The sequence below is a fragment of the Numida meleagris genome, chromosome 10 (genome assembly GCF_002078875.1).
Source record: "Numida meleagris isolate 19003 breed g44 Domestic line chromosome 10, NumMel1.0, whole genome shotgun sequence".
Classification (NCBI taxonomy): Eukaryota; Metazoa; Chordata; class Aves; order Galliformes; family Numididae; genus Numida; species Numida meleagris.
This window is the reverse complement of record NC_034418.1, coordinates 10,641,086-10,656,302: the sequence shown is the minus strand read 5'-3', so window position 1 is coordinate 10,656,302 and position 15,217 is coordinate 10,641,086. Positions and strand designations below refer to the sequence as shown.

The following is a 15,217-nucleotide window of genomic DNA, read 5'->3' as shown; positions in this document are numbered from 1 at the left end:
TTGAGTCTGTGAAGGCCCCATTTTGTTTAGCTTAGTTTAATCACTGCATTTAAATGTGTGTGTAAAAAACAAAAAACTAGAACAAAACAAAAAAACACCATCTGCATGAAAACAAATTTGATATTCTCTCCCTCTTTTAATGTGACCCCATGAATTTCTTGCATTGTTGTGTACCATGTACTAAGGGTCCCATGCAGAGCGCAAACAATAGAGCAGTGAGAAGACAGATGCTCTGCTAATGGGAAACCAAGGAGAAGAGAGTCTGTGAGGGATTACAGGCAGCCTGGGGTTGGAATACATTATTAGCATAGCACCCAATTCAGAAATTGGTTTTCAGAATTAAATGCCTACAGCATTTTGGCAAAAGCTCCTGATCATCTCTCTCAAAAGCCCTTGAAGCATAAAAGGGTAAGAATCTCAATTCTAGGCTTAACAGTCACATTCAGTGACTTCACAGTGCTGTAACAGTTTTAACGGCTTCATAACATAGGCAGTAACTGCCACACGTACTGAAATGTAACCCACTTGATCTGTTTGCACAAACCTTTAGCAGGTTTTGAACATCTCCATCAAAGAAGAAAATGGGTCTGAATGAGATTCCAGGGTCTGCTTCCAGGAGGAAGGTTTTGTTTTATTGAGTACATAACAGCAGGGAAGTGCATCAGTCTCTCCTTGGGCACGGTTAGGCATGTGAAGGAGAAGCAGTGATGTGTCCTTTCAAAGATCTGACATTGCCTAAGGTAGAAATGTAGGGTCCTGAAGCCTTTACCAGGCATGCTTTTTGTTTTGTTCATCTTTGCTTCTGAAAATCCTGATGAGAATATCAAACTTCAAAAGGCCCTGGGCACACAACCAACATTGGTTGAAGGATTCAGGGCAGACAGGAGAAATGTTTTCCTACAGTACTTGTTGGGATTAAGCTCCGTGCATCTTTGTGCATTATATGTTCAAAATTCGTTGTTAAATTCTTGCACATTAGACAGAATGGTTCGTAAACCCTAAAATTTTCACAGAAGGACACTATCAGTCCTAAGTATTTGAGACAGAAGGGAACTTGTTCTTCTCTTCATGGACACAAAGACGCTTAAAATGATTAGACGTTTTTTGCCTGTTTGATAATCAAAGTATAGTGAATAGCGAACAAAAGAAAAGTTCAGCCAGCCAGGTCTTCTGCTTTATTTTCACTCTTCTGTTTTGGCATACGTTAATTATGTCTCAAGGTTTTCTAGAATCTTATTTTAGTATAAATATCATTGGGGAGTTGGATTCATAATCCAGCACTTGATTCTTGCACATAAACTGAGATTTTATTATCCTGAGAGAGAAATCAAGGACAAGGTAAATATGGGAGAAGACAGCTTGGAGCAAACCAAGGAACCAGGAAAAATATTTTACCAGCTTTTTAGCATTTACTTATTTTCTTTCCATTTTGGTAAGTAGCATCTTACTTCTAATCCACAGAAGTGACAGTAAAGGGTAAGTCTTCACTTTGAGCTTTGAATTTGAGATCTGTTATTTTATAACAAATTCTTTGAATATTTTTGTACATTCTTAATGAGCATCTGTAATGAATATTTGGGAAAGTTCAAAAATACACTTATTTGTCCTGGGTTCGTACCGTCTGTAGCCTTTTGAACGTATTTGTCTAGTTTGAAGCTGGTCTGTGTTTGTCATCTTCAGAAAAAAAAAATACATTTGTAAACTTTATAAAGTAAGCCTCGTTCTGCTTACATCTAGAATGAAACTGTATGTATAAGCTACCTTGTGTACAAGAAACATAGCTATGATATGGCTTTCTCCGCTAAGATCTTGCTTATCAACCCATTAATTATTTCACTGTTTCACCTTAATCTGCTTTTCATGTCTCTAGATTATGAGGAAGGGCTGGTATGCCCAAAGTTTCTTTTCCCACCTCCAGCTATGTCAGTAATGAAAAAGACTACAAGTCTGTACAACCAAACCTCTTCTCATGGAGTTAAATAGTTTACAAGCTCTGAGGGACCAGTGCTGCTTCCACCAGCCACTCTGGGAACCCACCATCAGGGAGGCTCCTGGCTGTGCTGCCAGATGATAATGAAGCCATTCTCCTTTGTCTGCTGTCTGGAGCAAGTCACAATTTCTGTCTTGTACACCAAGACTTGTGAAGCTTAATAGTAATCAACTGTTTCAAAGACAGAGGCTGACAGTTTTAAAATTACTAATTTAAGACTTTGTAAGCTCTGCTTCTAAAATTGTAACCTTAGCACAACAGCCATGTCTGAATTCTCAAAGTTAAGAACAAACATTGCAGAGCTGAAGTTAAGTGACAGGTGAGATACAAAAAATACAGAGATGATGATATATCGTTTACCTCTAAACAGCACCGTCATCGTGTAGAAAAATGGTGCTGCTAGTTTCCCTGTTATTGTTTTCCAGTCCAAAGAGAGGTAAAGCACAAGCAAAGCCTAATCTACCAGCTGTCGGTAAATCAGGTTTCTGATTTGTCTGAGATCAGTACTGCGATCAGAAAGAAAGTATAGTGTAGTGGTAAAGGGACAGTTTCCCAAGTCTGTGAAATATTTTATCGCTGTTAGACTTATTAGCATTTTGCAAAGTCTTAATAGAGTAATGTAGTTCTGAATGTGTTTGACAAATAACAATTCTCTTGTTAAAAACAAATCAGGGTTTTAATATAATAGGGTAAGTCATATAAAGAGTGACCTTGTGTCAGCAAAACCTTTCTTTCTGACAAACAGTGCAATTTATGACTATCTAGTTAGAAGTAAATGACATTAATGTGACCTCTAAGCCATTCTCATCCTGGGGAATAAGGTTCTTTCCTAATCAATAGTTGGGTAAATGCTCCTTAGCATTCCTTATCAAACGATAGCCAGATGGTACTGGTAAATTCATTCCAGCAGGATTTTAGAATTAGCTGGGTTCGAATTATTGTTAATCCTCTGCTGTCTGCGCTGCCAGGACCTACCCACCTGTTTCCAGTAACCCTTGAGTTCGCAGCCTTAGGAAATAGTCGAGCCAGATGGTTACTGAGATACATTGCAGCCAAGAAGCATCCCAAGCAGCGAGGCCCTTTTTCTACCTCAGTAAGAAGATGAAAAAGCAAGCATTTTGATACAAAAGCTGCGACTTGAAAGTGGGGAAGTGAACTCAGCCATTTCTCCATGTCCAGACTTGCACACCAGTTTCACTGCACAATTGAGAACAATATCTTGCAGAAACAGCCACCTCTATATGTGTTCCTCAGCACTCCAGTCTCTTATGTACAAGTTTCAGAGTGCATGAGCTATATTCCTTAGAGTGGAGCTGTGACAGCTGCCACAGCATCATTTACTGACTTTGCAGGCCCATCAAAGTGTCTGCAAGACCCTTTTCTTCATAATCATCACTTTGCTGCATAACAACAATAATTTTGCCTCCAACCTCTTGATCCAAAATAACGTGTAGTCCCCTCACACCAATAAAAAGGAAAACATATGGCAGCAAATCTATTGCATAGTTTGCTGTCATATACAGCACAGGCTGGAAAACAGCATGATGTTTATGTATTTCTGCAGCTAAAAGAGTCGCTACTAATAATCCTGTTTTTTCTGTCATTTCAACAGTATTCAGGTTTTCAGCAAACAGCAGATAAGTGCTTCGTTTGTGGACACCTCATAATGGAAATGGTAAGAGACCTGAACTCCTAACTGTGGGATATCTTTTTTGATGTATTTTGGATAGCCGTCTGTTAGACATCGTGCTTATTCCCTAGTAAGAATATCACTGTCTCCACTACTGTAAAGGTCATTTTTCAAATTGAGGCAGTACTGTAACCTAAATTATATTCATGCTTAATTGCTCTAAAGTACAAGAAGTTGAGCTTTTCTTATACTCGAGATCATGGGATGCTATTGTTCTTCCACATGCCAGTTTAAAAAAAAAAAAAGAAAAATTGAATTTTAATACTAAAGGGAGAATATAGGCCACAGCTTTGTATGAGAGCTTAGTAAAGGAAAACAAGTTGTGTTCTGTAAGACAAGAGCTCTTTCAGTGGAGTCGAGGTCTGGGCTAGAAAAGAGAGAAACATTAGCAATAGTCATAAGGTTTGTTGCCAGCTCTGCGACTTGCTTCTTATTTATTTACCTTCTGCTACTTGCTCTACATCTGTTAAAATCCGTTTTTTGCTACTGTGATTTGCAGGGAGACAGTGGTCAGTTACTTTTACAAGAAAACAAAGAGCCGTGGTTTGGGCCAGATACTGCTGTTTTGGCATCCTTTCTCTGGGTGAAAGCAGGATAAAATTTATCTGTTCTTTCTAAGCAGAAATTCCCAAGTAAAATGAAGTGGTTTGCACATTGAAGAAGTGCAGATCACATGTGTGTCATTATTTTTTTTCTCTTGCTTTAAAATGTATACGAACATTTATTTGTGCACATAATAGAAGTAGCTATTACATTGCAAACACAGAGGTGCAGTAGGAGCTGGAACAGAGACTTCACTGATGAGAATTCTGGCTCACATCCTGGCACCACTGGTTGGACAAGGATATTGTTCGTTTTAGCCCAAGAGCAAATTTCTAGAGTTGTGTCATGCTGGGAGGGGGAGGGGTATCACAACTTGCATGCTTTGAACTGGCCTTTAATTGCAGGATGCCAGGCAAGAGTCCATAATATCTTGTTGGTGGAGCTCAGTAGCTGGAAGCTTGGCAGGCCTGCCTTTCTCCCATCAGCAAGTATACTCCAAAAAAAGGAAACAGCTTTGGGAACTCCAGGAATTAAGCAGTCTTATTTGGCTAATTGCTTTGTGTACCTCCTCAGGAGTGCACAGACAACAAACGTGTCTGCACAGTCACATTACTGGTGTGCAGCTGAGGAACAGTGCTGCAGCCCCACAGCCTTGGGTGCAAGCCTGCAAGCTGTTCAAGGGCTGAAAGTGCAGGAGTTGTCCTGTGCAAAGGGTGGCTGCACAACCACACCAGGCTAACAGTGCTCATTATGTAGCTGTTTGGATAGCAGTGCATGACCAAAGACAAGTTCTGTCTGGGTGGGAACGGGCTTGCAAATCAGAGTGTCTGATTCCAGTCACTGAACAGAGAGCTATGCTCCATGTCTTAGTTTCTGTTGAACTTTACCTGTAGAAACAGCTGCAGGGCCACGTGAACCTTGTCAGTGGAGATTTTCCCTGTACAGTCTATTACTAGCTGAGTGCTGCTCAAAAGTGATTGTTACACCTGAAGCATGTACAATTGGTGCTATAACCTCTTGAGAGTTATCATCTTGAGCCTGAAGATAGGACCTTGTCTAGCCTTTCCCAGAACCTAATTCATAGGCTTGATTTGTCTTCTTTGATGGCCCTGTGCCATGCCACCTCCACCAAGTGGAGGGGATTTTTCTGTAACAGTATTGAGAAGACTGCAGAATAAAGGCTTTCTTTGAAGCCTTTAAGATCACGGAATTGCAGGCATTGGAAGGGACCTCAAGAGATCATTGAGTCCAACGCCCTTGCTAAAGCAGGTACCCTACGGTAGGTCACGCAGGCAGATGTCCGGACAGGTCTTGAATATCTCCATAGGAGATATGCAGTAGGGAAGGTCAGCATGGCAGAAGCCTGGGCAGTTTTGTTTACCCATTGATACAGATTTTAACAGAAACTGATGGGCCCCTATAACTGAGTAATAATTGGTCGGTAAGTGTGGTCGAACAGGAGTGTTAGCAAAGGGGGACCTATTTATTGGTCTGTTTTACTGTTTTACTTTGTAGGTGTGAGTAATGACTGGTTTTGACTCCTTCTGTCATGTCACAGTCTGATGCATTTTGTGAATTAACTTTGTATCCCACTCACTTGTATTTGACTGCAAGAGATTTTGCAAGTAGTCTCTGAAGCTGTGCTTAATTTCTGTTGGGCAGTATTGGCCCTGCAGAGCTAATACTGATGGGACTTAACCTGATTTTCACAGATCTCTGTCATTATTGGGAGCCTGATAGAAACCTGCAGAAATCAGGAACTTTGTTGTATTAAAAGGCCCCTTGCTGACAGAGCTCCAGATTGGTAATTTCATCCCAAAGTGTGTGTTTCTCACTGTCATTTTAAGAGGCAGACACAGCAGTATATGGGGAAGGATTTCATGTAATTGCGCATCCATTTACTTTGCTCTTTGCCTCTTAAGATCTTACAGGCCCTTGGGAAGTCATACCACCCTGGCTGCTTCCGCTGCGTGGTATGTAACGAGTGTTTGGATGGAGTCCCCTTCACTGTAGATGTGGAGAACAACATTTACTGTGTCAAAGACTACCATACGTAAGTAAACTAATCCACTGCACGTTTGGAAAATTTCTACTGGTTAAGTTACTGGTATAGCTGTGAGCTTTGCAGTAGATAAAAGTTATTCCTATTTGTTCAGCTGTCCCTTCTCACATGTTGCATTTGTGAAGTGTTTTAAAGTTATCCTAAAACTCACGTGGTGGGTCCTGTGGGGAATTCTAGGGCTAGATGAGCTTGAAAATGAGGTTGTGTCAGAGGATGTATTTCTCTGCTAGCTGCTTCTCTACTTCTTTCAGGACTTCCATTACTAATTAGACATGGCTAATTCTGCAAGTGGTGGTAGGTTCTGCTAGTGTCTAGATTCTAGTGGTGAGTGATACTTGGGAGTGTAAGTTACATCAAGTTAGACTGGACAGTAGACATATAATTAGCAGCCAGTGTTAGAATGATTTTACCTTCACCTGATGAAGTTTTGTTGTTTAAGTGATTGCTTTTGGACTCTCTTCAACTCCTGCTTAGAGGCAATGTAAATTCTCTCTTTGCTCCAGCCAACCAGTAACTCAGCTTATGGAGCAAGAGGAAATCACTTTAAATTCAGTCATATTGATCTGACTTTATTGTGAGGATGGAGTGAATGTTGGCCCAGTGACTGTCATAAAATGCATCTGTGGGTAAAACCAGTTGATGTATTTGGTTTACATAGGTCCTAGCTGAGATCAGTCCCTCTCCCATTTAGCATGTCAGCTGGTGACAGGCCCCAGGTCAGGAGCTGCTTTGCAGAATTTGAACGGCCTTATGAATAACGAAAGGCGAGAGAAAGGGCATGTATGGGAAGAGGGCTTGATAATACCTAGAGGTCAAGAAGACCTAAACAATAAAGCTGGGGTAAATATGCCTTTCTAGGTCTCCTTTTCCCTGTATATTATAAAAAAATGTAGAGATGCTTTCAAACCCAGGTTTAGGTTTTGCTAAAAAGAAGGCATGGTTAGAATAGTTCTCCTGTTTCTACTTTTTGAAGAAACTTTAAATGTGATTTGAACAATTTCTTCTTGCACCCTAGGGTTTTTGCACCAAAATGCGCTTCCTGTAACCAGCCGATTCTACCAGCACAGGTACATGTTAATGTGCACAGACTCTTTACAGAAAACAGCTGTTGGCATAAGAACACTTTCCAAGAACTTATCCTCCTCCTTCCAGAATGTATGTCAGATATTAAATTAAATACAGTTCAGCAGTAATGTCACTCCCAAACATTCCCAGAGGTTTTAATAGTCATAGTACTTACATAGCATATTACTTTGTATCATTAGGGTGCTTTCCAGGTCTTAATTATGCTGTTACAAATCTCATTTAATTGAAAGCCCTAATGGGGGCTCCAAGAACAATCCAAGAAGTAAAGCCCTGTTTATTTTTAGAATTTCCCGTTAGCTCAAGTAGCAATTTTCTTTGTTCGCTATATTTGCATTTCTGATGTGCATCTGTTATGATGCCCAAGCTTGAAAAAAGACATCTGAGGGGTTACCCTGACCCTCAAAAGGCCTCACAGCCTGTTGTCCTGGAATGTTTCTGAAATAAAGCTCTTAAAGGGTAGAAAAGGAGTTAGAAAGGTTGCCTGAAAGGAAAGCCAGATGAATGACTGCTGCTTGCAACTTCATACCATTGTGACAGTATAGTTAGCATAGTAAGACTCTGGAAAAGACGATCCCTTTCTGCCTGCCCACAGTGATGTTCCATTGAACTCCAGTGGCTGCAGAACCCTCTGAGTTCCCACTGCTCATGTCACTGGCCAGCCTGATCACAAGCAAGGCCCTCAGCACCTCGTTCGTCCTCTCATCAGGTGTATAGAGCCAGAGTGTGCCTCCTGTAAGCTGCTGTGCCTTAGTAAAGCCTGGGGCGGGAGCCTCTCAGCATGCTCACCTCTACCATTCCACATTACTCTACATTTGTCATTATTATTCTTGTTAAATGGCCAGGTCTCACAAAATTAAAAACCGTATTAAAGCTGAGCCAGAACCTCCTGCCCTGCTGATGGTGGTATAAAGAGAAAAGCTCTGTGGAAACGTCACTAGTTTCATGTTTTACAAAATGATTAAAAAAATAATAATAATCAAAAGAAGGTAAAATCAGTCCTACTGCTGACTCATCTGATGGTGAGCAGGATAGACTCCATGTTCTTTCCCACAGAGGTTTTGTAGGTTAGTTCAAGTCTAGCAGTGCAGGTGCTAACCTGCCCGCGGCTTCTTTCAGACAGTCTACGTCATATCTGATGCTCTAACCAGGCCTGGAACAGGAAACAATGCAGGTCAGCAAATTTAATGAGTTCTGTCTTCAGAGGCATCAAAGTGGCTCAGGGAAAGGCTGTGAGGTTACAGGAAGGATATAGGCAGCTCGGCGGGGCCTGGGGCTCTGCCAGGTATTGCACAACTCCACTGCATCCACCGTCAGTCACACTGAGGCTTTGGCCTGTGTGCATAATTACCTGCTGGACAGGTATGTAAGTGACCATGGGGTACATACACGGCCATGTGCATGTGCAGAATGGCTGTGCACCAGCTAGTTTGAGGGAAACAAGTCCTAGAAAAGTAAGGCCAGGATGTCTTCTAGGAAGAGACCTAGTCAGCATGTCAGAGTGTCCAGCTTATAATTTGTTCAAATTCTGGGTGCCCTTGGAAAATGATTTTATTTCAAGAGAAAATTGTCATTTGAGCATGACATTTTAGCTACGCTTCCCAAATTACCTATTTCAGGTACCTATAGGTCGTACCTATTTCAGACACCCACAGGGCTGCTAAACAGCAAAACTGGTACTGCAGTGCAGCGTGTGGAGGGGCAAGACCCTCAGCACTGACAGAGCTCTGCTCTACAAAAGGAGAAGGGATACCCTGCACAGAAGCACCTTTCCAAAACTGTAGGTTGGGCACTGAAAGAAGATTGACACCACTTACTTACAAGCCCACTCTTACCTTTTCTGTGTTTCTCCAACAGGGATCTGAAGAAACCATCCGAGTAGTGTCAATGGACAAAGACTACCACGTGGAGTGCTATCACTGTGAGGTGAGTGTCGTGGAGGAGCTGGGCAGAGGCACGGGACAAGGTTTTGCTTATACTGAACATCCTCTCAGTAGGTGCATGACTCGCAACCCAGGGTGCATTGGCTGACTCCTGCATGCCTGGGCAGGTAAGGCTCTGCACCTTGGCTCCTGAAGGGAGTTGGAGGAGTGAGTGCTAGCGGGGCTGCAAGTGCTGCTGCCATTTCCAGTAGTACCAAATAAGGTTCTTCTTTTTTTTTTTCAGTATATTAATTTAAAATGCTCAGTTTCATTTTGGTGGAATTTTCTCTGTACTTGTAGAGGGGGAGAGAACATAGAGGAAGTTCTGGTTCTCTTTTTCCTGATCTTTTTGGATACAGTTTGTGTGGCTGTGATCTGAGGAGACTTGAATCCCTTTGCTTATGCAGGGAAAGACCTTCACCCCTGCGGTGGAAAGCTCTTTCTGGGATCTATGTTTTTCCATGCTGAATCAAACTTATTGTTTACTGCATAAGAGACGAGGGTACCAGAGACATTGTTTTTGTGCAGAACATTTAAACGTTTTTTGGAGCAGCTCAGCATCTGGGACTAGTGCTCTTGCTTCACAGCAAGGAGAGCTCAGCTGAGCATTATCTCTGCATCCCAGGAGTATGAGAAAGGAGACAAACTTTGAGATCAGCCTTTCATGCATTCTAGCTCAAAAAAAAAAAAAAAGGTGTTACGGAGAGATTTCCAATTGAGGGGGAAAATAGCAAAATTCAGAGCATTCTGAAATGTATATAAAGCTACATCTGTGTAGCCCATGCATTTAGCCAGATCCTTCCAACAGAGGTAGTTGATATTCAATAGAAATTGGCATAGGACATTTCAGCATTTGGAGAGCTGTATTTCCCTCCCTTCTTCCCTCAACTATTGCTTTGTTCAGTCTTCACTTAAGATGACAGCTCCCTCCCCTTCTTTCTCAGCCTACTGACATTATATTAGAATGTCCCAATGGGGGTTTATTTTCAATTCTGTTTCATTATTCATTTCCCCATTCTCTTTCCAGTTTGAGGCAAATTAAGCTGCTTCCACATCTGCCCAGACTGGCAGAGTACATTTATGTACAGTAATCAGGGGTTAGCCATGTGTTAACAGTGGTAGGTTACTGCCTAATAGCCTCAAATTAGGCTCTCAAACTGTACACGCTGGGTCACTGCTGTCTCCAGATACGCTAGTTCAGTCAGTACCAGTATTTTGAGGTATTCACGCAGACACTTTGCAAATGTCCAGTTTCTATGAAATGCCATTTAAGTTGTCATCCACCATCTGTTCGTCATGCAAAGTCAGTAGTCAAGTTTGGAAACTTTTCTGCTTTTCCATGTCATCTCTTCCTGGTGTGACAGCTTAACAGCTGCAGTGAAATTCAATAGATTCTCATTCTAAAACCGAAATCCACTGAAGAACTGGACTTTCTTATTGCAGAAAAAGGAATAGTTCTAGGGGGTTTTGTCTGATTTGCTTCAACATTTATAAGATAAAGAGGAGTGGGGAAAAATGTTAGAATTGGGCTGGGTATTACCATAAACCATCCTAGTAGATTTTAGTGATGTCATTTTGTTTAATACAGGATAGGCAGGGTCTGTCTACCAAAAACTTTTGATGTTGCTGCTTTTTGTGGCATGGGAGGGAGCTATCAGGGTTACGCGAGACTGATCAACGTTGATATAAGATAACCTACCTGAATCACTCATGAAATGGGGATGTGTATTTTTCTCCTAGGATTGTGGCTTGCAGCTCAATGATGAGGAAGGCCATCGCTGTTACCCATTAGAGGGCCACTTGCTCTGTCACAGCTGTCATATCAGGCGCCTGAATATTAAATTACCATCGCATCCACCACCCAGCTATCCAATGCACGTCACAGAACTCTGAAAGACATTTCCATTGTCAGTAAGCCGTTTGAAAGAGAAGACAAATTTAAAAGTGACTCTCCTGTTCCTTTAAAGATGATATTCCAGTAATAACCGTCTAAACCAGCTATTTATTTTTTAAATCAGAGGTAAGGGGTTCTTTCTAATCTTGTATATATGCATTCTTTTATTTAGACATTTTCACTGAGACACCGTCTACTTGAACAAATAATGCGCCACTAAGTCGTAACGGTAAGTGGCAGCATTTTTAAAAACAGTGGTACAAAGGGCTGTTCTGCACTCCTTGCTCACATTTCTTTGGTGGAGGTTTTGCCCAAGTAAGGAGTGCAGAATTAATTTCCAAAAGTTAGCACCTTTATCACATTGCAGCAGGCATGGTAAGATAAATGCCAGCATTTTAGATAGTTTCCTTGAAATCTGGTCTTAGAGAATACAAGTCTCACATTTTAAAAAACTTACATTCCCAGAATTAGTGAATAGGAAGCAAACGAGTGTTTTTAGCAATGACAGTTTTCAGCATGGGTTAGATGATGGCATTCTGCGAAGATGCATCAGGACAACCTTTCAATCTGCACGGTTCCACAGTCATCTAAAGACTAACTTTGTTAAAGAAAAATGTCAAGGGTCTCATTAAAAACCGCATTACAGAAGAGTATATCCAAAAGAGCAGTGCATGCAGGGTTGTAACAACTGAAGGAAGGTACTGAGCTCCATAATGGCTTGTCATGTACAAGTGTAGCCATAGCTTCAAAATGCGTTCATATGGACTTGATGATTTGGCACTTAGTAAACAATTCATCTTTAAATCTATTTTTTTTGTTTGTTTGTTTAATAGAGTTAGCAGCCCCTTTCTATGCAAAGGTAAACTTGTCTTTATACTACTTGTTTTATGCAGGTTACCTTTTGTTCATTTGCTACCAACTGCTTTAAGATTGTATGTCGAGACATTATTAAAAGGGGGGCAGCATTTTTTGTATTATCTTTTCAGCTTTGTGTTCTTTTCTAGATGTACTTTTCAACAGATTATGGTGGATATCTTCATTGAAAAAAAACAAAATACAGTTTAGCAGAAATAATAATTTAGAGTCAGACAATTGAAACATTGATATTTTATAACAAGTATTAGATGTACATAGAATGTACACACTTTCATGTTTTGCATAAGCTTTTACAGTAACCTCAGAGCTCTGGGGAAATATGTCTTCCATATAGGAAGTTCAATGAATTTTTTTTATGGTTTTTCTACCATGTGTTGATGATTTACATGCAAATCACACATCTGTATGTTTAAGAAATTCCTTGCATTCTCATGAGAATTTATCCAGCCTTCCTGAATTTATATTTTAAATAAATCCATCATTGCTGTCTTTGTCTCCAAAATTACAATAAAATAGAACTCTTCTGCTCCAGAGGAAGCGGAAATACCAGACCAGATTCTCTGCATGTGTAAATCAGGACACTTCAGTTCTCAACACATCAAGAATCTGACCGATCCATTCAGAAATGATCACATTAAATTCAGGATGCAGACTGATAAAATGACTTATTTGGTAACACCATTGCAGTTCAGTTTCTTATGCACCATCGATTTTTTGAAGCCATTTGTGGTGCTCTTGAAGAGTACAAAGGGCATCCAATGGACACTAATTCCTAAGTGGAATAATTAACTCTCTGAACAGAATTTTTTGATAGTCTGGAATTTCCTTGAGGGGGTGGGGAAGAGCAAGGAGGCAGGAAAAATTCCCGTGAACTATTTTTTTTTCTGTTAGTAAGGAACAAAAGCTATGTTTTCTGAACTTCTGCCAAGCTTTAGTTGGCCTAGATGAACCTGTTCTATTGAATGCTCTTTGGCAAGTCAGATACTCCTTTAAAAAGTAATTTTCTAATTAATATATAAGTTAGTGTGAGAGCCATGTTTTGTATTTTTGTATTACAGGAATTACTGTATAGCTAGTGCTCTGTTTCTACAGTGTGAGCTAGGAGGCCTCCCTTGCAAAAGAGTAGACATTGGCTGCATGCAGTTTCTCTGCCTTTACAAGCATTACCTCTGTGTCCATGGTCACCAAACCGGCCTCAGAGGGAAGTAGAAGTACAAGTGCCTCTTGCCCAAACAGCAAATTGTAAAAAATTGTCTTAAGTTGGGTTATATAACTAAGTAAATTCCATTAAGGTTACTACAAACAATATGAAATGGAAGTTAGCAGAGCTTCAGGATAAACTTTTAGCCTGAATTGCTGTGTAATACTTTTCCATTTAAGGAAGCTGCTTTGGCCCACATCTGTCTCTGAGGTATTTCTAATTGTTTGTCTTTACAATTACACATTAAAGAATTCAAATTAAGAACACAATCATTAAAATGCACAGAGAATGTTTGGGTCTGTTCCTGTGAGCAAGTCATCCCATAGCAGTACTTGCTGTACTCTGAAGCAAAACCTTAAAAACCACCATGGCCAGAGGTGGAGGTGACTGTGGCATTTAGCCCAGTCTTCTGCCAGTACCTTCCTCAGCACTTCCACCTCCAGTCAGCAGCAAGGTTAAGTTCCCTGCTCAACGTTACTTTTCAAGGGTCAGCATATTACCTAACATGTACACATGGTACCTTTTTCTTCTTTTTTTTTTTTTTTGAAAATGATCATACTTTAGAACAGAATAATATTTAATTTCACATGTTAATTTGTCTTACTTGTAGTTCTACTCAGTTCCATTGTGTTAAGTGTCCTTACAGTGCTATATTGAAAGTTACAATTTCAGTATAGAATAAGAAATTTGTTTAAAACCAGAAAGCAGCAGTTGTTCCAGCATTTCCTACAGACAGGTGCATTTTGGTTTTGGATAATAAAGTTTGCTTTTCCAGCATTTAATATAAAAACTGGTGGTTGAGTGAAGTTTGCCAGTTTTCAATCAAAAACAGAGGAAAAAAAAAAAAATGAAAGCAAATCTAAAATAATGATGTCTGCACACTGTAGTGCTAGTGACAGCTTCTGCACATTTCACCTCCTGTGTGGGGAATTATGTGAGAAAACTTCGTTTAATTATTTTCTTAAGGAGTATATGCATATATTAAGTCAGTTCAACACAGATGTAAACTTTCTGGAGCTCATTTTATGACATGGTTGTTCATCGGAGGCCTTTTTACATTCTGTACTGTCAGAATATTTCCACAAAGTTAAAACAACACAAACTTGTTCTTATTTGCATCAGGAATGCACCTTACCACTTTAGTAAGGTTGTCTTACGAAGTCCCTCTACAGCACAGAGCTGTTCTAGGTGATTCAGAGTCCCTCATGCACTGGAGGAAGCGTTCCAAAGAAAGGACCAAAATAATAATTGGAAAACAAAACAAAAGAATGCACTCAGATAATTGAGCTTTCAGAAGGGGTTTGTTTGGGTTTCTTTCTGTTTCTCTTCGCTTGTGTGCACGTGTGTGTGTATGTATATTTTGTAAGGTGGAGCTTCAAAAGGAAAACATGGTTAGAGGAGCTCTTTAAGACCAGAAATTCCAGAGTAGTTAAGTAAACCAAAGCTCTAAAGGAGACAAAAGCTGCTTTCTTGTGTTTCAAGGAAAGTTTAAAAGTTTGTCATTCATCCTGTAACTAATGCCGTAACTAGAGTGTATAATTTGACTTAAATTAAGTTTTCATTTGAGAAATATTTTCATTTTCTTTAAAAGAATATAGTTTTCTTCCAAGAACTTGGACCAACATTGATTTTTATTTTGTAGGAAATATATAAATTCCCTGTTTGTATATCATGTAACTAGTTTACATGCTGAAAATATACATTAGTTTAACTATTTTTGTATATATCCTTGTAAAACTTTCCAATGTGCTTCTGTCTTTTAGTCTTTAGGATTGCTTGTGGTTTTATGTTTGATTCCCTTGATTGTTGAAGAAAAATAATTGGGAAATGTAGATTTATTTATCTAAAGAAGAAGCTACTTGCTATCACCCTAAGTTATTTAATATTAAAGTCAGACGTTTCATTTAACCTTAGATGCTATAATCTGCTTTTTTCAATAAAGACATTTTCTAGTTA

General features: G+C 39.9%; 1 protein-coding gene and 1 long non-coding RNA gene across 3 annotated transcripts in view; one reads left to right on the top strand and one right to left on the bottom strand.

Annotated features, from left to right (window-relative positions):
• LOC110404310 overlaps window positions 1–11,110 on the bottom strand; it is a 27,393-nt gene extending 16,283 nt beyond the window's left edge. Inside the window, exon 1 of the long non-coding RNA XR_002442156.1 lies at window positions 10,990–11,110. This is a non-coding gene — a long non-coding RNA (uncharacterized LOC110404310). The remainder of the gene's footprint in view (window positions 1–10,989) is intronic.
• The window catches only part of WTIP (WT1 interacting protein), a 79,136-nt gene extending 63,919 nt beyond the window's left edge, over window positions 1–15,217 (top strand). For both annotated transcript variants that reach the window (XM_021408444.1, XM_021408443.1), the window contains 5 exons: window positions 3,603–3,665; window positions 6,146–6,276; window positions 7,301–7,352; window positions 9,226–9,294; window positions 11,031–15,217. In XM_021408444.1, coding sequence (XP_021264119.1) covers window positions 3,603–3,665; window positions 6,146–6,276; window positions 7,301–7,352; window positions 9,226–9,294; window positions 11,031–11,183 — 468 coding nt within the window. In that variant the 3' untranslated portion in view covers window positions 11,184–15,217. The remainder of the gene's footprint in view (window positions 1–3,602; window positions 3,666–6,145; window positions 6,277–7,300; window positions 7,353–9,225; window positions 9,295–11,030) is intronic.